At 45.2% G+C, this 22,622-nt stretch overlaps 2 protein-coding genes across 2 annotated transcripts in view; one reads left to right on the top strand and one right to left on the bottom strand.

Moving 5' to 3' along the window:
- Positions 1 to 22,622, bottom strand: part of otog (otogelin) — a gene marked incomplete at both ends in the record, with an annotated part of 85,677 nt that overhangs the window by 969 nt on the left and 62,086 nt on the right. Inside the window, 24 exons of the mRNA XM_080431973.1 lie at positions 1,978 to 2,049; positions 2,989 to 3,034; positions 3,931 to 4,050; positions 4,279 to 4,380; positions 4,485 to 4,663; positions 4,939 to 5,014; positions 5,284 to 5,324; positions 6,278 to 6,385; positions 7,479 to 7,586; positions 8,293 to 8,397; positions 8,798 to 8,902; positions 9,944 to 10,159; positions 11,002 to 11,190; positions 11,976 to 12,114; positions 13,527 to 13,747; positions 14,203 to 14,389; positions 14,512 to 14,601; positions 14,774 to 14,922; positions 15,123 to 15,300; positions 15,642 to 16,655; positions 17,529 to 19,690; positions 19,900 to 19,979; positions 20,313 to 20,430; positions 21,856 to 22,134. Coding sequence (XP_080288099.1) covers positions 1,978 to 2,049; positions 2,989 to 3,034; positions 3,931 to 4,050; positions 4,279 to 4,380; positions 4,485 to 4,663; positions 4,939 to 5,014; positions 5,284 to 5,324; positions 6,278 to 6,385; positions 7,479 to 7,586; positions 8,293 to 8,397; positions 8,798 to 8,902; positions 9,944 to 10,159; positions 11,002 to 11,190; positions 11,976 to 12,114; positions 13,527 to 13,747; positions 14,203 to 14,389; positions 14,512 to 14,601; positions 14,774 to 14,922; positions 15,123 to 15,300; positions 15,642 to 16,655; positions 17,529 to 19,690; positions 19,900 to 19,979; positions 20,313 to 20,430; positions 21,856 to 22,134 — 6,084 coding nt within the window. The remainder of the gene's footprint in view (positions 1 to 1,977; positions 2,050 to 2,988; positions 3,035 to 3,930; positions 4,051 to 4,278; positions 4,381 to 4,484; positions 4,664 to 4,938; positions 5,015 to 5,283; positions 5,325 to 6,277; positions 6,386 to 7,478; positions 7,587 to 8,292; positions 8,398 to 8,797; positions 8,903 to 9,943; positions 10,160 to 11,001; positions 11,191 to 11,975; positions 12,115 to 13,526; positions 13,748 to 14,202; positions 14,390 to 14,511; positions 14,602 to 14,773; positions 14,923 to 15,122; positions 15,301 to 15,641; positions 16,656 to 17,528; positions 19,691 to 19,899; positions 19,980 to 20,312; positions 20,431 to 21,855; positions 22,135 to 22,622) is intronic.
- LOC308084628 (serine/threonine-protein kinase PINK1, mitochondrial-like) overlaps positions 1 to 22,622 on the top strand; it is a 41,105-nt gene that overhangs the window by 1,511 nt on the left and 16,972 nt on the right. The window lies entirely within an intron of this gene.

Here is a 22,622-nt window from a genome sequence, read left to right as displayed (position 1 = left end):
TCATTAAAACAGAGAGAGAAAGTTTCCAAAACTCTCAAAGAGTTAAATTGTCATTCCAGACTTTACTGCGAGAGCCTGGAAGAAAAAGTAGGCTCTTGTAAATACATGCAGGAGTTGCCGAGTGGTTGCTTTTGTTTAGTAGAAGGATGAGATAGGCAACAGCAGGGCAGAAAGCAAAGGTTATAAGGTAAGGTTATTACATGATCCATTTGTGCAGGATGTATTTAATTGATTCTGTGATGTCATAATAATGTCCATGCTGTACCCATGTGTTTGTGGATTGTGGTAGTGGAGCCATTGGCGGTCGTGTCAATCAACATCGAGGCAATCAAACTCTGTGTTTGAGTTTAGTTTACAACTACTTGAAGATGCTATGGTCTAGTTAGTATATCATACAATGTTCTTATTCATTTATGCTGTGAGTTTTCTATTTGATAATGTTGTTTTATCATGTTTAGGGGAATGTTAAAGGACCATACTGGTTGTCTGGCATGTTTAGCCCATTGACTATGAACCACGTTATTACTGCATATCATTTGTTTGATTTTCTAATAAGATTTTAAAGGTTGCTTCATATAGGTAATCCAACACTGAACCTTATGATGTCATTATCTTTTGACATTTATGCTGTCATTGTGTTTTAATTTTAATTATTTAAAAATCTCACAGTGAGGTTTAGCAAACGCTGACCCTATTGACTGGAGAAAATTTAAACATACGTGAAATATAAAAAAATATATATAAATAAACGGGTATGTTCATGTACGGTATATGGTCGTCAAATGTGAATTGACAAAGACATGTATTGATGTTGGTATGATCCTTTTTAAGGTCTGAAGCACACAGAGCCCTTTAAGCTAGGAAAGTGGAAGCCCTCTCTCTAGAAGTTGAAGAAGAACAACAATGATGCCCTCTTAGAGAAGACATCCACCTGTGAGGAGAACATGAGAGATTTGTGGTAATATGTGGCTGGGATTTTAAAGTTCTATTCATATTTCTATTGTGTTATACATAGGTAGAGGCCTCGTAAAAGCCCCTTTGGGCTTCTTGCCTCCTCCTGGCACTCTTCTTTTTATATTTTGTGTACTGCTTTTTGAATTGTTTTTACATTGTGTTAAATAAATCAAATCGAATCAAAAGTAACTTGTTAAGTAACAAAAGCTTGGTTGAATACTGTAAAATGTAACAATGTATTATGCCTTTCGGGGGCTAAACACATTGGACTGTAGATGAGTCCTCTAAATGAACAAATGAAAAAAGAATGAATTGTTGAATAGCAGCAATTCTACAGTGGTAGCCATTGAGACAGTCATCCATCACACCATTTTGACAGCTCAACTAAAGCAGGCAGATATCATAACACTGTGGCATAACTGTCATTCTTCATGCCATCATTCTTTGTGCTGTCTGGCATATTTGAAATAAAAATAAAAACATTTTTCCACACCAATCCATTTCTGAAATGTTGCTGAGGCAGTGCTGCAGGCATGCAGTAAAAAAAACGATGGAACCTCTACAATGGCTACGTGTACAGTATATAGCATATTACCCAAGCAGGTGACAGATCCCAACACCAAACGCCCACATCAGTATAGCTGCTACACACACACACATGCAGACATCTAAATGGAAACTACTTGGCCACTACCAACAGTACATTGTTGGCAATCAACAATGCACTGCCCTGACAGTGCAAAATGGGGGAAAGAGTTTAGCCATGTCATGTATGTGGTCCACAGAGAGAGGGATTGGGGGTCTTAGGTATGGGGTGGACTATTTGTTACTCTGTAAATAACTTCCTTTAAAGTTTGCTAAAGTTTGACACTATTTGTTACTTTTAGCATCTCATTTTGGAGGGAAGTACATTGTTGGATATCAACAATGGTGCTGGCAAGCCTTAGATTTTGTAGTTTGTCTTCTGTTTCTGTTTCTTTCTCTTTTTTTTCTTTTTTTTTTAGTTCAAGCCATGTTCGGTACCTCGTTCACAGTTTGTGTTAACTGTGGGTGTCAATGGACTAACTGGGAAAGGGAAGAGAGAGTATCCAGTACCTGGTAAGGGATTGGGTACATGAGGGTGAGCACGTTAAACCACAAAACCCAACATGCATGTCATCTGATGCTTTTCAATGAAGGATTCTAGCGAGGACTGGAGTCTATTTGGTTTGCACACACACTTTACATCATAAAGCACAATGCTGAATATATTTAAATTCGTCACTCATATTGCTTTTGAACCAATAAAATCTCATATTTCTTCTTATTGTAACGAATGCTGGGGTTCACTGAAAAGCATGCCAAAGGTTCCTACAAGTGTCATACACGTTACACAATATCTGAAGCTGACTTTGTAACACAAGAACACTTTGGTAAACAGGAACAATACAGCTAGGTCTCCAGGGTAAACCCCTTGTTCACACCTAATCCGTTGAGTGTGTTGTTCTCAGGTAAAGTCAGTTAACTAATTTGAAATGAGAGAATCAATCGATTCAATGTAGTGTATGTACATTTCAGTCCTGACTATGTACATGTTCAATTTGGATTCAAGTTTAATTCGTTTTAAACAGTGATAACTGAATAATTACAGATACATTGGTATACTTCTCAGTTGATAATGCAGGGATAAAATGAAATAGATTTTGGGGTAAACATTTTTGTTTTATTTTTTTGCTGAATCTTTTCATAATGAAAATATTTGATCAATGAACAAAAATAGTGTGAAACACAATAGTAATATTGTAATCAATAATCATACCCAGTTTCGTCTCAATGTGTGATTTTGCAACAACAGAAATACATTACGGATTAGGTGTGAGCCCCCTTTTAAGCAAACAAAAAATATCTTAGCCAAGATTTACAAAGTGCATAGCTAACCGACTGAAGGCCAAACATGTATTTGTGAGAACACATGTTAAAGCAGCGGTGAAGAGCACTGTTCTATTGTAGCTAGTACAGTATAGTCTGGTATAGACACTTGTGTCAATCACTTACATATCTTGCAGCATCCGTCCATGTAATTTACTATACTCCCAGCAACCTGAATCAAGACAACAGTCACATTAAGGTTATAACCAATTTAATCCTGGCATCTCTATTTTGGGGCGTGCATTATATGCAACAATAAACATTCAAAAACTATTCAAAACATCTTCAAAAATAGCCAAGCTTGTAGATGTGCTATTTTTGCCATACGACACTAAAGGCCCTGACACATAGAAAGTGTCAGAAGCTTGTGTTAAGAAATGCACCCAATACTTTTAACTGCTGTAGGCACACTCGAGGCGTCAAGTGGGTGCGTCAAAACCTATTGACGTGTGCGTGTCTAAGAACACAGTTCTATTTTCGAGCATTGATGCGGGGTACAGACCACAAAAACAATGTGTATACTGTACCATGTGCACACCATTTTCATTAGCTTGTGTTTTCACTAGTTTGACCATTCTAAATTCTCTTTTGAGAAACACAAGATTTGCACAGATTCTGAAAAATCATAGGGTTGTCTTTAGTGCCATATTCCTTTGCACAAATCTAGCTGGCAACCTCCTTTAAATAGCAAAAATATGGATGAGGAGAACGACGCACAGTAGTACCCTTTTCTATTATGATAGCAAATTCAAGGTTCAAGTTCAGCCGGTCGGAGTGCAAGTGGAACGGGGCGAAAAAGAGTAGCCTACAGCAACGTGAACAGTGGATAGAACAGCCTAGTGTGTGTGAGCGCACGTGAGTGTGTCCAACGGTACCTCCCATGTTCCATTCAAGGCGTGGTGTGGTTCAAAATATTAATACTAGAACGGGAACGATGCAAATTGTGTTTCAAAGATGTCATGTCCATATTTATGTGCCCATTTGTATCTTTCATGTTACATGCATGATGTGTGTGTGTGCGTGCGTGCGTGGGTGCGTGCGTGCGTGCGTGCGTGCGTGTGTGCTGACCTTCATACACTCTGTCTCATTGAAGGGAGGGCAGCTGTAGGGGTAGCTGATTAGTGTGGGCCCAGATTGAGTGTCTGAGCAGTCGTATCTCATACAGTTAGACACCCACGTCTTCCCAGGCTGCAAAACACATAGCAACAACACCACTGCTAAACGAACACATAGCAACAACACTATACTGCTAAACAATGAACTGCAACGTGGAATGATTATGTGAGCTGCTGTTATGTTATAAATCAGCTATCTGCATGGAGGCCTTGGATACAAATAAAAGGTGTGAGTTGTGACACAGAATTCGGCTATATTTTCCGTAACGCTTCCTTCTTTCATTTCTTCCTTCCATGATACCTTGTGCAGCACTGTTGTTCCATTCTCAGTATGCAGACAGGAGATGTTCCTACAGACACCACAGCAGCTCTGCTGGTCTCTGGGTGGGATGTACACCTGATTCTGAAAGAGACACATACACATCCATGCAAACTCTCAGTTTCAGTCTTTAGGGGTAGTGTACTGTATTTGTCAATGCATTAGAACTGTGATTCTTCTGAGCGTACAGGCTGGCAGGATGCAGAGCAGTTGACGTTGGTGGTGCGTATGTGGTAGTATCCACTGGTGGGGTCCAGAGTGCGGGTGCACTGAGTCGTGTGGCAAAGGCCGTCCGCTCCGAGCTCCGCCAGCGTCTGTCCAGGACGCATCACGCCCAACGCGCCATCCACGCACACCGCATCGCGCACTGCAAACAAAGACACAACACAACACACACGTCACACGCACACACACACACACAGGACAGATGGTTCGAGTTTGAGTTTATTTTAACTCAATGGTGAGACACTGAGTGAGAAACCAGCCACCCTCCTATCCTTTCACACACACACCCCCAAACACACACACACACACACACACACACACACACACACACACACACACACACACACACACACACACACACACACACACACACACACACACACACACACACACACGCGCACACACACAAATGCTTACCACACTTGTATCTTTTACAAGAACACTGGTTCTGCGGGTCTTCCATGGAGGCTCTGTCCATTTGTGTTGTTTCTCCCTTCATAAAGCACATAAATAGTAAACCTTCATCACAACATGTTTCGAACGGTACACTCAGAAGTCCAGTTGGAGAGAAAACCATGACAGTGTCGAAGGACGGACGGACGGACAGACAGACAGACTTAGTGACGGACGGAAATACCAAAAGACGGACAGAGACAAAAATTGTGGGGGCATTTTACTGTCATTTTCTGTATGAATACTAAAATCCAGATGTGTTTTCAGCTGCGTCAGCGTCATGGATTTCAGCAGAACAGGGGTACCTACCAGGGAACATTTAGGACTGGAGATCTTCTCACAGGCACACTCTGGGAACACAAAGAGAACATCATCATATTTACAGACAATGTCACCTACACACACACGCGCGCATATTATACAATATTTAAATTGCATGTGGTTAATGAGATGCACGCTTGTTTGAGGCTTTGTGACGCTTCAGTTTGAGTCTCTTGGCACAGAGCTGGCAGAATTGTTTGACTGAAGCTAAGTTAGCTGCTAACTAAATGGCAAGGCTATGTTGCTCCACCGGGTTAGACATTTAGCTAAATGAACTACGCTGCACGTTCAAACGAAGCAGTACAACATTTGGCCTGGTAGATGTTGTCACAGGCCCACCAAAATATTGAGAGGCCCACGATAATATTGAGACATATTTGTAATTACGATATCTGGATGACGACAATATTGTTACATCCCTATGGCTACATCTCCATTCCTAACAGTTCAAGATGTCAGAAACTGTGTTAGAAACAATTGCAACTTCAGGACATATACAACCGCTCCATAACCAAAAAAGCAATTCAGATTTACAATGATTCTACCCATCCTCTTTACTCTGAATTTGACTTGTTACCATCGGGCAGGAGGCTTAGGGCAAAATTAGCAAAAAAGAAGGGTTACAAAACGTCGTTTGTGCCAACTGCTGTGGACATTTTAAATAAGAAAATGTTTGAATAGTCTAATCGCCACTGCTCATGACCACTGTTGTTGTCTTAATGTGAGTGCATTTTTATATAGTATTTTAATGCACCTGTGTATTTTGTAATGTTTTATTGTTGTAACTGACTGCTGGTGTGCCAAAGACAAATTTCCATTTTATGTCAATTTAATGGACAATAAAGTTTTCTTTATCTTTATCTTTATCTTTAGTCAAAACTGCAACCATTTATATCAACATTATTACATTGCTGACTAACTAGCAAAACCTAAAAATGCTGTTTGTCTAAAAGGAGGAGGTGTTGGAGGTGAGTTGTTGTACCGCATGTATAACTGGGACAGCACTGGTCCGGACTGGGTGTGGAAATAACAACAGCAGACATCCCTACTGGACACGGACTGGTCGGAGGACACCTGTAAGGCTCACAAACTACACACACACACACACACACACACACACACACACACACACACAGTGTAAGGCAAAAACATTTCAAATCAATGTAAAGTGTGTCTATGTCCAGGGGCGGACTGGCCATTTGGCATACCGGGCATATGCCCGGTGGGCCGCTGGGCCAGTGGGCCACTGGGCAAAAAAAAAAGAAAAGAAAAAAAGTTTAATATATTTTTGCTCCTGTTTTATGATCATTACGGTCATTTCCGGGTTGCGCGGCCCAATTATTAGTTACGGTAATGTTTGGGCTTGGTGGCCTCTAAGTGGAGAGGGCCAATCCTTCAGTGATTGGCCCCACAGGCGCAAAGCGCGCGGGCGCCGGCGTGTGCGTGGAAAATTGCGGTAGAGTGTCTGCTATCTGCGCGCCGGTTGTGGTGGGCCGGTCTGGGCCAAAATGCCAGGGCCGAATTTTGGTCCCAGTCCGGCCCTGTCTATGTCTGTGTTTGCTGTCTGTTTGTAAGCGAACGCTCCTGGGGTATTAATTGTTAAAGTAGTATTTGTGTTCATGCACACAGTAGGTGCAGCTGTAGCCTATATCGTTACTGTCGCGTGTCCAAAAGCATTACTATTCAGGAAATGGACAGAAGAACCTGTGTTCCAATGGATCCACTGTATTTATTTATTAATCAAACACATGCTCTTTTTTAATACTTTTCATTGGTTCAATATTAATAAAAACCACAGACACACGTAACCACTTTCAATTAAGTAAATCAGAAATAGCGGAAATAGCAGAAAAAGCTCACAGCTTAACGTGTTCTGAGCCTCGAGGGGGTTCCATGGGGGTCCCAAGCTAAATGATGGATAGTAAGGGACAAATGGACCCGTATGTGTCTGTAACTCCAAGAGTGTACAAATAGAACCAAATGGACTCGTAAGGTTCCATTTGGTTCGACTTGTACACTGATTAGTTCAATTAGTTAAATTAACACTGAAGATTTGACAGCGTATATTGGGAGGTCCAGACAGAGATGAATTGTTTTTGTAACAAATGGGGGGCCGTGGCCTAATACATAACTGGGGGTTCATGACATTAAAAAGGCTGTTTTTAGTGTATGCTTGTTCTTACCACAGTAATACAAAGGGCAGCAGCGGTCCGTGCTGTTGCCGTTGGCATCTACCGTCATAACCTCTCCCTCCTGACAGTGTGGGAGCGCCTCTGTACATGCACCACACACTGGGGAAGCACACACACGCACGCACGCACGCACGCACGCACGCACGCACGCACGCACGCACGCACGCACGCACGCACGCACGCACGCACGCACGCACGCACGCACGCACGCACGCACGCACGCACGCACGCACACACACACACACACACACACACACACACACACACACACACACACACACACACACACACACACACACACACACACACACACACACACACACACACACACACACAAGGTGTCTTTAAAAATGTATACAAGGTGCAACTGGTTGATTGGTTTATGAATACGTCAACAGACGAGCACACCATAGGGCAGCAATTCCCAACATGTGGGCCAGGGCCCACTGGAGGGCCGCGAGGATATAAGTGGGCCCCTAAATAATTTGCAAAACACTAAGATTGTATTGATAATATAGAAAAGATGTTTTTTCTTTAAAACATTGAAACCTTGAACAATGTGTTTTCATTGTGAACTTAAAGTATACTACAGTTCCATTGAGCCAAGCCAGAACACAGTCGATTGATTGGTCACATACGCATCCCACACATCTGACCACTTAAAACGACATCCAAAGGACTGCCGTGTTAAAGTGGTCACAAAATGAGTTTTTTTCGTACCCAGAAATGGTCGTTCTCAACCTTTTCTAGATCAGGGCCCTGCGCTTGGGGCCCTCCGCCCATTTGACCACTTAAAAGAACTTACTGCAGATGTAGGCCAGACAGCAGCTTCCATCAGCTCTGGCGGCGATTAGAGTCTGGTCCTCTCGACACGTAGGGATGTCTGACTCACACAACTCAGGATCGCACTCTGACAACACACACACACACACACACACACACACACACACACACACACACACACACACACACACACACACACACACACACACACACACACACACACACACACACACACACACACACAAGCACAGACAAGGGAACGTTGTATTATCTAAATGTGTTGTGAGTTTATAGAGATTATTTAAGGTAAACTTTGGGTTCAAGTCAAAGTTAGAACCAACGCCTCTTCTTCTATCCTACCGGGCAGTTAACTGCATTTACCTGATACATGTCATGGGTCTAATTAGTCCCTGATTAGACATCTAGCTGCTATGAATCAAAGTAACTTCCAGCTTGGGTAGACGATGAAAAACTAAGCTAAGCTACAGTTAGTGTTCCTGTACATTGTTCAGAGAGCCTCTACTCACCACATACATATTCAGGGCAGCAGGAGTGTTGTCTGTAGTAAGACACCAGCTTCTCTCCGTACTTACACACAGGAGGGACGTCATCACAAAGCGTGTGGTTACAGACTGGAGAGACAGACAAGAACAAGAGTTCAAATGTGTTCAACCGCTTGAACGCTATACTTCGTTGACCGGGGTCCCCCTGGGATCTATCCTTGGCCCCCTTCATTTTCTCCCTCTACACCAAATATCTTTGCAGAAAATAGCCAGAGGTCGCATTGCAACGCATTTTGAGCTTGTAGATGTGCTATTTCCAGCGAATGTTTGCCTATAGTGTTTTCGCTAAAAGTTAACCTATTATGACATGCCTAGAATAGGCATGCTAGGGTTTAAGTGGTTAAGCGAAGAATGGAAACAACTTTACTCCCCATTATGAATGTTTAAAGGAAACATAAACTAGAATAAATGATTTGAAAATCAATTTTAACTTGATACCAAACTAATTTAAACAAAATATAAATGTAATCTACCTAATGTACCTAATTAAAAACAATTAAGTCTACAACAGTCTAAATTTAAACTATGGTCTGTTGGAACTGCGATTCCCCCACCCTACTGTAAAATGTTGCTAAATGTAGCAGCAGGTGTGGTTAAGGTGTCAGCAGTAGCAAAGAGCCAGGCAAGAGTGAGTGTGACTAGGCAGAGACCACCCATATTGTCTTACGTGGCTATAAAGAACGCCCACACCTCACAAACCTCAAACCTGAAACCAAATGGGACATAGCTAATGTTCTAGCTCTAACGTCAACTTACTCTAATTTCTGTCTTCTATGCCAGCACATTCCATAGTCAGTTTGTCTCATTAGCTCATCCATTTAACTTTATCACTGTGGCAGCAAACATTAAAGTAAAGTTCAGTAGCCTTTACCACCTTGCAGCTATAGCCAAGAATCACTGCAAAGCAGTCAGTACATTACAAAAAAAGCCCCTTTGACTTCCATAACAACATTTTACAATTAAATATTTGGAAAATATTTAGGGGGAAAACAAAGGTGGAGGAACTTCTTTGGTCTACTGGCAGCCTGCTCTTATAAATGGCTAGCCTCTTGCAAAGCCATGCCATAAAGTGTAGTGCAAATGTCGGCCCATGTGGGTTGGTGCCCTTACTGCAGGCTTTCTGTGGGCAGCAGCTGGAGTCATCTGTGACTGCGAGGCTGACAACGATCTCCCCGACTCGACTACACAGCGGTGCAGCCACAGCGGAGCAGTTGTACTCTACAGGGACGATGGAGTCATTGTCACAGCGGTACATGCAGCAGCCATCTTTGGACGCCTTCCACACCTCACCATTGGAACGAGGAGTGCCAGAGCTGTCTGTGCAGGCTGCACACACACACACAAGCAAGCACAAACACACACAGATTCTTTCTTTAGATTTTTCTTCGTGATTGTGCACAGTAAAATCCTCAGTGTTCATCTAACTCTGAGTATAAACACTGACCCTCTATTAAACATGTCATGTCATGTATACTAATCAACATCTAAAAAAACTGGAATCAACATGCACATTTTCTTATCTCATTGTGTCTTATCCACTATGATCTACTCTCATTTTGTATTTTCACATCTTAATAATAACATACATCAAACTTATATAGTGATTTTCTAAATAATCAAAGGTGTTTTACATATCGTTGCTGTCCGGCAGAAACCAGCTAACTCCATTTTGACGCTTTTGCATTTTTTTCTCCATAAATCAGTGCTATTGAACACCCTTTACGTCTGTGTGTTGATTAAAAAAAATTGAATCAATGAAAAGTATTAAAAGGTGCTTTTGACAAAACCAGCTAACTCCATTGGATCCTCAAACTTTCTGCTAAACCAGCTAAGTCCACCAAAGGGGGGTGGAGTTAGCTGGTTTTGCTGACTCCAGGCTCCACCCCCTTTTGACCTCCAACCTCATTGTGAGCTTGGAGGTCCATTCAGCTGTTTTTGTTCAGCTGTTCAGCTGTTCTGAACAAAACCTCCTAACTCCACTTTTTGTTTTGTTTTAGTCATTTCCTGAAAAATGAACATTTTGGAGTTAGCTGGTTCCTGCCGGACAGCAGAGATATAGAAATTGTTTTATAAACTTGATTTGCTGGGTGTAAACCGATCGTAGTGTACTTTTATAGATGTAAAAGTGCGATAGACCACAATAGAAGCTCAGAATACACCAGGCGTACCACACTTCTCCGGGGTGATGCAGAGTGCCGAGTACGGCTGATGGAGCAGCGTTCCCTCTGGGCACACGCAGCCTTCACTCAGCCCAGAGCACTGATCTGGGTCTGGGTCAAAGTCCAGGCTGGGGCAGGACTGAGTCGTACAGGCTGGCAGACAGGCCTGGTATCGCAATGTTTCTGGACATGTGAACGCTGGGAGAAAGAGGGCAGACCAGGCCGTTAGTCAATTCAAACACTTGTCAATTAATAACTTGCCTATGATCTACTGTGCAATGATTTAGATTTCAAAGCATATAAAGAGGCTTTTTATCTGTCAGACAGATCATAGAGTGGCCATGCTGATGGCCAGAAATCCTCCTCCGAGTTAATTTACAGGGCTACTACTGTACACATAGAGATATGTTCTTTATGCATGCCACTGCTACAATACTACCTAAAAGCCTTACACTTGCTAAATGCTAAATCCCTTCATTGGCGCATTTACATTTTTAAAGTCATCATTGGGCATCTACTGGGCTCTCCTAGAACCTGACACTCTTTACCATCCCTTGTCTGTCCACATAATGTGGGAAGATTTACGCTCCATGGTTCTGGAATCTCCAGAAAGATATGAAACTGGAGCACTTTGTCCCTTTGGATGATTTCAGACATGAAATACTGAGGTCTGTAGTTGATTTATTCGAGATTGTATTCCTACTACAGAATTGAGAAAACTCTGTTTGTCCATCTACCTATACGTCTGTCTGTTTGCATCCATTTTTTCTCTTCAGTGGGTTGACCAGTCAGTCTAAAACCGCACATGCATGGGCATGGGCATAATAAAGTAGGCAGGGACTGACAAATATGTTTGATCCATTGTATTGAATTGAATCAAACAGAATCAAAGAATGCTCAGTTGAACTTAACTGAGAGTAATTTAACTGAATTTACTTGACTGAGGTGAAGTTAGAAATGTGACCCAAAATCCCATAGCTTACGGCAGTAATCTGGAGTCCTCCACTCAATGCAGATGTTGAATTTGTGACAGGAAGCTGTATAAGCAGCCAACGCCACGCAAGGGTTGTTGACATACTCAGCATCACGAACCCACACCTCACAAAATGTGGTGGGGGGTACCTGCAAGAACAAATATACATATACAGGTATACAGTACTGTATATTATGAATGTTTAGCATATGCCATTTGTTGGCGTTTTATTCCAAAACACTTCAAGGAGGGAATATGAGTAGGGTTGGCCCAATGGGAACCTACACAGTAAAATGTGTAGGTTCCCATTGTGTACGTGTAGAGTGTCATTTAACTCTGAGTTTCCTGTGTAGCAATATTAATGCCATGCTCTACACGCTGAGCAATACAATTACGATTGGTGCCAGGCTTGAACCGTTCAGCTACATACGGAAAGGAACCTCTAACCCTGTTAGTGTTCATACAACATCCTACGCATCTGACGATTAAAAAATGTATCCGTTTTGTCATGTTTATTTCCTTTCGTCTTTCTTTGTCATGTCCTTTGAGCAGAAATTTGTGTATTTTCCCTCTCACTTGAAAGCAGGGGTGTAATTGAGATGTTTTTACTGGCAGGACGGTATTTTAATGACGCACGCGCGCACGACACACGCTCACCACACGCATTGTATTCTACCTTAAATTAGGAAACATGTTTGTATTTTAGGAAATGTTTTTTAGCTTAGTTTTAGTCTTTTTAAACTAATAGAAATTCAAGGAATGCCATGAATTATAGAGCTGAAACTAAAAGTTTGCTTTGAACGAGTATCTTTCTCTTCTTCAACGGTGGCTGAGGCATTGCTGCGTGCAGATAGGAAGAGGAAGGTGAGGAATCTGAGGATACATTTTCACACTCACTTGTAAACCTGTTATGCAAAGTAGCCATTTGGGTACTTGGCTCGTGAATCTACGGGGGGGGGGGGCACGTTCTAGCGTGCACGTGCGTGCACTGTACCGTGCCGTTACTGCCGTACCTTGCGCGTGAAAAAATTACTGGCCACACGCCGTCCTATTCCGTGTGGCCCCCATGACACCACTGCTTGAAAGTACATTTCTTCCAACAGTGTTTTAATTAGACTGCCTATATTCTATCATGTTGCAAGTAAATCAAAGCTGAAAACTTAAAAATCACACCCAGTGTGAAGTGGGCGGTGTGGTCATCACAGTGGTCATCACAGTGATGGAAGCTCACTTAAAATAAAAGTTTTTTTTTTTAAGTGCATAGTCCTATTTATAGGTTATTATTTTCATCATGTGTCTCGCTAGCCAATCACAGTGCTGAATAGAGTCAGCCAATAGAGTCAGCCAATCACAGTACAGCTAGGGGTGTACTAATGCTAGGGGTGTACTAATTATGAGCCAATCACAGTACAGCGAAGGGTGTACTAATGAGGTGTCCCAACCCCACTTATAGGGGCGGCTACACCGCCCAAAAATGATCTGAGAGATAGATGAGAGGAAGGAGGCGTGAGGGGAAGGTGGAGGAGGGGGGAGGAGGTAGGGTGGGGCAGGATGAACCTACGTAGGCGTGGCAGGGGGTGAAGGTGTGGTTGTGCAACATCTTCAGGCAGTAAGAGCAGTCGCTGGTGGAGCAGTTGACCTCACGCCGGCGACTGTAGCTGATGTAGCTGGTGGTGTTGGGCACCTGCCAGCTGTCGATGAACAGTGCCGGGTCCTCGCCCTCGCCCAAAGAGCTGCCGTCGGGCAGGGTCAGGTCATTGGACGGGTTCCCATCACAGCAACCTGGAGAGTAGTTTTTGCACATTTATTGCATTAGAAGTTGAACCCTGAAATGATTCAATAGAATTACCCTAATATCACCTTTTTAGGGCTGCAAGAGGTGGATCTTTTCAGTTTGTTTGTTTTTTCGTTGAAAAATAAATGACATGATAAAGTGCAATGGAAACGTTTTAGCAAATAAAGGAGAGTGAGGGCTTTCCTCTCATAATGGACACAGGGGTGAACTGTGGTTTTCATTAAATATTTCATCTAGATTGAATGGAAACATAGCTATTATCCACTTTGAACACTTTAACAACAGTGATGTACATGGAGTGAGCAGGTTAAGCAGTTATCTTCTGTTTCGTACAGGACTTGGATAGACTTTGTGAAAACTGGCTATGGTTAGGGACTGTCTGGAACCTTTAAGCTTTTGGTTACGAAACAGTTTGTGTAACCATTAGGCCGTCCTGCCGTACCACAGAGGCCCATGGTGGGCAGTTTGTTGGTGGTGCTCTCCGTCTCAATAACCATCATGCCAGTGCTATGGAACCACTGGATCTTGAGTCCAGCTGGGCTGCGGATCAGGTACATATTGCCCGTGTCGAGAATCTCAAAGCCAAACTTCTTAAACCGTGGCCTGGCATACCTGGAGTTGACATAGAGCTGGAACACACGCACAAATATGTTTAAAATGGGGTTTTATTACTGTACGCTGCAGAAGGCACTTGAAGACAATATCATGTAAAAGTAGCTGTGCCATGATCAGGAAAGAAAGAGTCTCTAACCCTTCTCTGCAGTCGGTTAATTAGGACGTTGTTGGATTTGTGGGTGATGTTGAGGGCCACCAGACACAGGTTGGTGAAATTCCAAATGACCTTTAGAAAGAAGCACAGAATTACATCAAACACCTAACAGCACAATTAGCGGCTCTGTTTTCTGTTGGACTGAAATAGTACCACTACAGGTACCTTAGACTTTTAGAAATATGCTGGATATGGAAATAGTTACTGAAGTGCAATAAAACTAATACGTAGGTTGTGGACTCACTGGCTCTGAGTCAGCAGGGCACTCTTCTATCGTGACACTGACAGATTCATTCAGTAGTTGGGTCACAATGTAGGTGGCAGCTTTGTACACGGCAACGCTGTTCCCGTCAAACGTGATCACGTTGAGGTCTGGAAAGATGGAACAGCGGCCTGGAAGGAACAGGAAAAATTAAACTGAAAGTTTGTTTCTGAAAGTTTGTTTCTGAAGTGTGTGTGTGTGTGCGTGCGTGCATGTGTGCGTGCGTGCGTGCATGTGTGCGTGCGTGCGTGCGTGCGTGCGTGCGTGCGTGCGTGCGTGCGTGCGTGCGTGCGTGCGTGCGTGCGTGCGTGCGTGCGTGTGTGTCACTCACATGGACAATCCCATTGAGGGCAGCACTTGTCTCCATTGACCAGTATGGCGAAGCCCAACAGCCCACAGTTTGGAGGAGAGGAGCTGTAGGGGCAGTTCTGAGTCTTGTTGAACAGAACCAACTGGTTGTTGACACAGATATACTTGGTACACTCATCAATGAACTCTGCATGACCAGGCTGCAGGACACACAAAAATACAATGGAGGACAATGTTAATGCTATTTGATGCTATTTTTTAGATATGATTGAGTGTTTTAAGTGACCAACCATCAGGTAAAATTATTTTATCAACAGACTATCTGGAGAGACAACTCAATTAGGAGGATTGGAAGCTTGGGACCTTCGAATAATGGTTGTTTACCCATCAAAGTGGTTGGCAGTGTGGACTAACCGACAAAAGTTTCAGGATAGCACTGATCATCAAAAAACAACTTTTTTCCTGTCAAAGAGGTTGGTGGGCGTTGTGTATAAAACATATACACAGATTATTACACTAGATTATTCACAAAGGAACTCACAGTACACATCCTTGTTGTGACGTCGACTGGCTGCCGTGGAGTTGTGGTATACGGAGAAACTGCTGCAGGGGGTTGAGTGGTACTCTCCACTCGCTCTGGTTCGACAGGTCTAGCCGGGATCACCGATGGGATAGGTGTTGTGGCGGGCACCTCGCCTGGCGGTGGCATGACAGTTTTGGCCGTGGATGGCGTGACCTCAACCTTTTTGGTGGTCACAACCTTTTCAGCTGAAGTGGGCATTGGTGGTTGGACCCCAGTGGGGACGGCAGTAGAAATCGTGACTGTTGTTGGACCAGGTACAGCGGGCAGTGGAGTCGTAACGGAAGTCGTAGATGGGACCCTCGGCTCAGTTGTTGTTGTTGTTATAGCGGGCCTCAGTGTGACTGTTGGCACTCCGACGGCAGCTGACGTTGTGGTTACGCTCGGAGGCCTTGCTGTTTGAGTGACCCTCCCTGTCGTGGTGACTCTGGGGGTCACTCTTGTTGTTACGGGAACTCTGGGAGTTGTCCTGAACGTTGTAGTCCCTGTCACTGACGGTGGTGTAGTCCTCCCAGTCGACACCACGCGGGTGGTGACTTTATCTATGTAAGTTGTGGGTCTTGGAGTGGAGGTGGTGGTGTATGTGGGAGACCCGGGGAGGGATGGTGCTGTTGTTGCCCTTGTGGACACCTCAACTCTGCCAGTCATCCAAGGTACCAGTGGAGGCAAAGCGGCCGTCACTGGATGCAGGGTGACTGGTTTGATCGTTGTGATAATGACACCAGGCGGGGCCGCGGTGGAGAAGGTGGTGAGAGGTTTTTCAGGAGTACCAGGCATGGCCGGAGGTCCAGGAGTCTCTGGTTTCCTAGTTGTGATGGTTGGAACTTCTGGAACTCCAACCTCTGGGAGAACAGTAGTTTTCGACGTGGAACTTGTGGCGGTTGGGATTATGACCGGATGCGTGGATGTTGGAAGGTGAGGAATTCGGGTTGTGGTGGGGGGAATGACTGGTTGTGTGACTGTGGTGGAGGAAATCTCCCAGTGGGGAGGATGCCAAGGCGCTGTAGTTTTTACGGTCATCGGAGTGAGGGTGGATTTGTCTGCCGATGGCACCGGTGCTATGGTCGGTTTGGTCGTGACAGAAGGACCCGTGTAAATGGTAGCAGTGGATGGAATCTCTGAGGGTTTCCCGCTCGTGATCCAAGTGGTTCTTGTTGTTGTCGGAAGGCCTACAGACCGGGACGTTGTCTCAGTATAGGCTGTTGAGGTTGAAAGAGGAACGCTTGTTGTATCCATTATCTGAAATGGTGGGGACACGGTAGTCTTTGTTGTTGTCGTTGCCCCTTCTGAAGTTGGGGAAGTGTCAACATGTGGATACGTCGTTGTGGTTGGCAACGTACCGCTTGGGCTTGCCGTTGGCCGTTCAGGAACACGTGTTGTGGACACAAGTGGCATTGTTGTCTTCGGACCAGTATATGGTGTTGTCTTGAGTGTGGTGAAATCAGCAACTGGAGTGGCTGATTCTGTAGTTGTAGATGAAGCAGCCATTGGCATTGGGAGCGTTTGCGTGCCCATTGGAGCAACAGGCAGGAGAGGTGAGGTAGTGGTTGCCTTTGTGGTCGGTAAACCAGGTGGGACTGATTCAGTGGTTGTTGAGGTCCTTCTGGTTCCTGTGTATGCGACAGTGGTGATTTTGGGTACCGTAAGGTCACTGATGCCAGTTGGCTGCTGGGAGGGAATTGTGGGCTCAGGGGTGGTGGCTGATGTGGTACGAAATGGCTCGGTGACAGAGGGTCCGCTTGTTGAGGTCTCAATCCAAAACATTGCAGTGATGGAAAAGGGAGGAAATGGGACCGTAGTGGTCCGCTTCGTAGTGGTTCCTAAAGAGGCAACAGTAGAACTCCGTACTGTAGTCGCCCACTCTGGGGGCATTGGTACAGTGCTGCTCCAAGCTGTAGTTGACACTGGCTCTGCCACCTCTGGTCTAACGGGAGGGGGCATTGGTATAGTGCTGCTTCGAACTGTAGTTGACATCGGCTCCACCACCTCTGGTCTAACGGGAGGCGGCAATGGTACAATGCTGCTCTGAGCTGTAGTTGACATTGGCTCTGCCACCTCTGGTCTAACAGGAGGGGGTAAGGTTGGACGAGACGGCTCGGGCGTTGCATGCAACTCTGGTCTAGCGGGAGTAGGCAAGCTTGGACGAGATGGCTCAACCACCTCTGGTCTAACTGGAGGAGGCAACGTCGGACGAGACGGCTCAACCACCTCTGGTCTAATGGGAGTAGGCAAAGTTGGACGAGACGACTCAACCACCTCTGGTCTAACGGGAGGAGGCAAGGTTGGACGAGGCGGCTCAACCATCTCTGGTCTAACGGGAAGAGGCAAGGTTGGACGAGACGTCTCGATCGCCTCTGGTCTAACGGGAGTAGGCAAGGTTGGACGAGGCGGCTCAACCATCTCTGGTCTAACGGGAGTAGGCAAGGTTGGACGAGACGGCTCAACCACCTCTGGTCTAACGGGAGTAGGCAAGGTTGGACGAGACGGTTCAACCACCTCTGGTCTAACGGGAGGAGGCAAGGTTGGACGAGACGGTTCAACCACCTCTGGTCTAACAGGAGGGGGTAAGGTTGGACGAGACGGCTCAACCACCTCCTCTGGTCTAACTGGAGGAGGCAAGGTTGGACGAGGCGGCTCAACCACCTCTGGTCTAACGGGAGTAGGCAAGGTTGGACGAGACGGCTCAACCACCTCCTCTGGTCTAACTGGAGGAGGCAAGGTTGGACGAGGCGGCTCAACCACCTCTGGTCTAACTGGAGGAGGCAAGGTTGGAGGAGGCAAGGTTGGACGAGGCGGCTCAACCACCTCTGGTCTAACGGGAGTAGGCAAGGTTGGACGAGGCGGCTCAACCACCTCTGGTCTAAGAGGAGGGGGTAAGGTTGGACGAGACGGTTCAACCACCTCTGGTCTAACGGGAGTAGGCAAGGTTGGACGAGACGGCTCAACCACCTCTGGTCTAACAGGAGGGGGTAAGGTTGGACGAGACGGCTCGGGGGTTGCATGCAACTCTGGTCTAGCGGGAGGAGGCAAGGTTGGACGAGACGGCTCAACCACCTCTGGTCTAACTGGAGGAGGCAATGTTGAACGAGACGTCTCGATCGCCTCTGGTCTAACGGGAGGAGGCAAGGTTGGACGAGACGGCTCAACCACCTCTGGTCTAACAGGAGGGGGTAAGGTTGGACGAGACGGCTCGGGGGTTGCATGCAACTCTGGTCTAGCGGGAGGAGGCAAGGTTGGACGAGACGGCTCAACCACCTCTGGTCTAACTGGAGGAGGCAATGTTGAACGAGACGTCTCGATCGCCTCTGGTCTAACGGGAGGAGGCAAGGTTGGACGAGACGGTTCAACCACCTCCGGTCTAACTGGAGGAGGCAATGTTGAACGAGACGTCTCGATCGCCTCTGGTCTAACGGGAGGAGGCAAGGTTGGACGAGATGGTGTAGGCGTTGCAGGCAGTTCTGGTCTAACAGGAGGGGAAAAAGTTGGAAGAGACGGCTCATCCACCACTGGTCTAGCGGGAGGGGGCAAGCTTGGACGAGATGGCTCGGGCGTTACAGGCAGCTCTGGTCTAACGGGAGGTGGCAAGGTTGGACGAGATGGCTCAACCACCTCTGGTCTAACGGGAGGAGGCAAGCTTGGGCGAGATGGCTCGGGCGTTGCAGGCAGCTCTGGTCTACCAGGAGTGGGCAAGGTTGGACGAGATGGCTCTGGCATTGCAGGCAGCTCTGCAGCTGCAGAAGCGCTGACTGTTGGCGTCACCCTTTCAGGAACATCTGTTGGTGCCTTGGTAGTAATAGTGGTGGGTGTTTTCACTGCAGAAGTCGTTGCAATGGATATAGTGGTTGTGATTTTATCTGTTTGGGTGGCGTGTGGAGAGATGAATGTTGTGGTGGTGGTGGTGGAGACGATAGCAGTGGCTTTGGTTGTGCTGACTGCTGAAGTGACAGCTGCAGGTGCCGGCTGGACACTGGATGGCGCCGTGGGCTGCACAGCAACTGGTGGCTTAATGCCTGAGCCCAAAAAAACACAAGCACTATTAGACAGATGCAGTGATAGACATATCGGGTGGTAAATATAAAGTAATGTCAAATAGTAATTCATAATAATAATAATAATATTCAATGTTCAATAAATTCAAACTTTTATATAGAAAGATTTACAATGGGGGGGTTCAGCATCTTGCTCAAAGACACTTAGGTTGCACTCTAATGATACTTACAGTCCTCCACATGGACACATCTGTGGGTGACCTCATCCAGGACCATGTGACTAGGACAAACAGGAAGACATGCCTCCACTCTGTAGGAAACAGGAAGGCAAGTCTGAAAAACGTGTTGGCCTTTGATAAAATGTTATTATTATCATCATCATCATTACAAATGTTCTCTTTGATCTTTAATAGTAGTAGTAGTGAATTAATCTTAGTAGTAGTAGTACTACAGTAGTAATACTTCAACTATAAAACAACTTTATTTTCCTTTCGGAACTTCGTTTGTGGTTTGTGGTTAAAACACAACATACAATCACAATACATATATGATAGAAGTGCAGTAGTAGAAATTTGATCCTAAACTGGACTTCTGTTTGTGAGAGTAGTGTTGAGGCGTCTTTGGGGAAGCTGATGGTTCTGACCTTGGAATGGTGCCGCACACTGCACCTGATGGGTCGCTGCATGTTTTGAAACAAGGAGTGGCACACGAGTCGTAACGCCACTGGCACTGAGGAGCTCCCGGGGTGTCTGGGTTAGGGCCTGGTGAAGATACACAACATTTTTGTGAGATAGTGTGTAGTGAGCAAATTGGAGGCAGACTCTGAAAAACATACTTCAGTCCCATTCAAGCTGATATGTATTTAGGTGGATTGAAAAGTTAAAACCAGAACTGTTACACAAGCCAGGTGTTAAGCTGGCTTGTGTACACATTTACCTTAGGTGTGCTAAGGTTTATCTTAGGTCAACAAAAAAGTGTATTAAACCAATGAAGACAATATCCCCGTATCCACACTAAGATACCCTATCTCCAGAAGATCTGTGAACTACCTACGTAAACCTGGGTACTAGACATTGCTCTACTAATATCCCACAATACTCCATGCATATGTCTTTCATAGTATCTGATCTGTTCCAACATTTTGTGTATTTGTTTTGAGTACAGACCATTCAGGAAAAGATTCATTCTAGTTAAAAAATATTAAGATTAAGCATGAAATACCAGAGCAAATGTCTGTACTGTCTTCATATTTTTGTCCCGTCTTTATCTGATCTTAGTGACTGTGAACCACTTTGAAAGCTACAGTAACACTTTTGGGTTAATATATTGTACACTTTGAGTTAAATGAACACTCCAGACTTTATTGTGTAGAACTCCATTAGTGGCTCCACCAGCATGGGAACAGAACACCTTCGTTCGGAGTCATTTGGACACTGGTCTCACCCTCCCCGGCTTCTCTCCTGCTAAGAATATGTGCAGAATTCACTGCTGTCAGCAAGACATCCAATCTGCTATTGGCCAGCAGTCTCTGCTAGGACCCAGTAGGAGTTTTCCACCATTAACTAAGACAAATGTGAATGTATATTTAGCAGCAGTAATTACCCCCTGATCTTCTCTGAGCTGAATTAGTGTCCGGGGGAGACCTCACTAATGGCTGACCTCTGACCCTGACATAGAGGAACTGGTGAGCAGTTGAACTTTGACCCTCAGGATTGCACTTGAAGGAACATGAATGCATTAGCTTAACCAGGCTTACTGAATCCTCACGTGTGGAAATGTTCATTGTAGACAACTTTATTCTCACGTACGTATGTTCGTCTTAAATTGTATTGAGCTGCATTTTGTTCCTGTTACAATATTGTAAGGGTAGGGTCTTTTGTTTGATATTATAGTGCCCCTGTACTTTTGCAGGCCCGTGTGCATTGTGGTTAAAGACTCCTCTTTTGAGTGGATGTGTTTAATTAAAGTTGAGCGTAAAAGAGTAACAGACTGTATGAACAGAGTAAGAGTAATATAAAATAAAATAGAGGAGCTCTCCCTCTGTCTCTCTCTCAAACACACACACACACACACACACACACACACGTACGTACGTACGTACGTACGTACGTACGTACGTACATACACAAAACACGTATAGTTGAGTTATCAGACGATAAAGTTGCGATGCATTGAGCTGAACCCACCTGTCATCCGGAACAGGGTGTCTTTGCGATAGTTGGCGGTGTGTCTGTACTTGAGGAGGTGCAGATGAGAAGCCGTGGCGTGGACGAAGAAGCCCGGCTTGGCGAAGGACTCCAGCGAGTCGAAGCCCGTGATCCACGTGTCCCTGTGGAGGATGAAGGTGGCGCCGTCCCAGAAGGCCTTGCTCTCCTCCCACTTGGCCAACCTCAACTGGCCTCCAGAGTCAGAGGACAGGAAGTAGTTGGGTCTGTGGGCGGCCTCGAAGGAAACCAGTGAAGTGTCTGCGGCGAGGATGAGACACAAATGAACACATGAACACCTAAAATGTCTCTTGAAACAGACTTTGTGGATAGCATATGCTCTGCATGGCATATAAACAAGACATGACACAATTCAATTCAAAGGGCTTTATTGGCATGAGAAAACACACAGTCATGTATACCAGCTTGCTGTCTTTTTTCTCTCTCTCTCTGTGTGTGTGTGTGTGTGTGTGTGTGTGTGTGTGTGTGTGTGTGTGTGTGTGTGTGTGTGTGTGTGTGTGTGTGTGTGTGTGTGTGTGTGTGTGTGTGTGTGTGTGTGTGTGTGTGTGTGTGCCGTTTATGCACGGCTTGTTTTCATAGACCTGCTTCCTGATTTGTCTCGCAGAATCTGGCAACACTGCTAGTGGCCTAGTGGCTCCCCATTGGCTTAGACCTGTTGCTTATTTCTCTCGCAGAATCTGGCAACACTGCTAGGCCATAGCTTGGGAGGACGAGACCGCCCGTTCAGA

The sequence above is a fragment of the Gymnoscopelus braueri genome (genome assembly GCF_963280865.1).
Source record: "Gymnoscopelus braueri genome assembly, chromosome: 1".
In the NCBI taxonomy this organism is placed as follows: domain Eukaryota; kingdom Metazoa; phylum Chordata; class Actinopteri; order Myctophiformes; family Myctophidae; genus Gymnoscopelus; species Gymnoscopelus braueri.
This window is presented reverse-complemented; position numbering and strand designations above follow the sequence as displayed.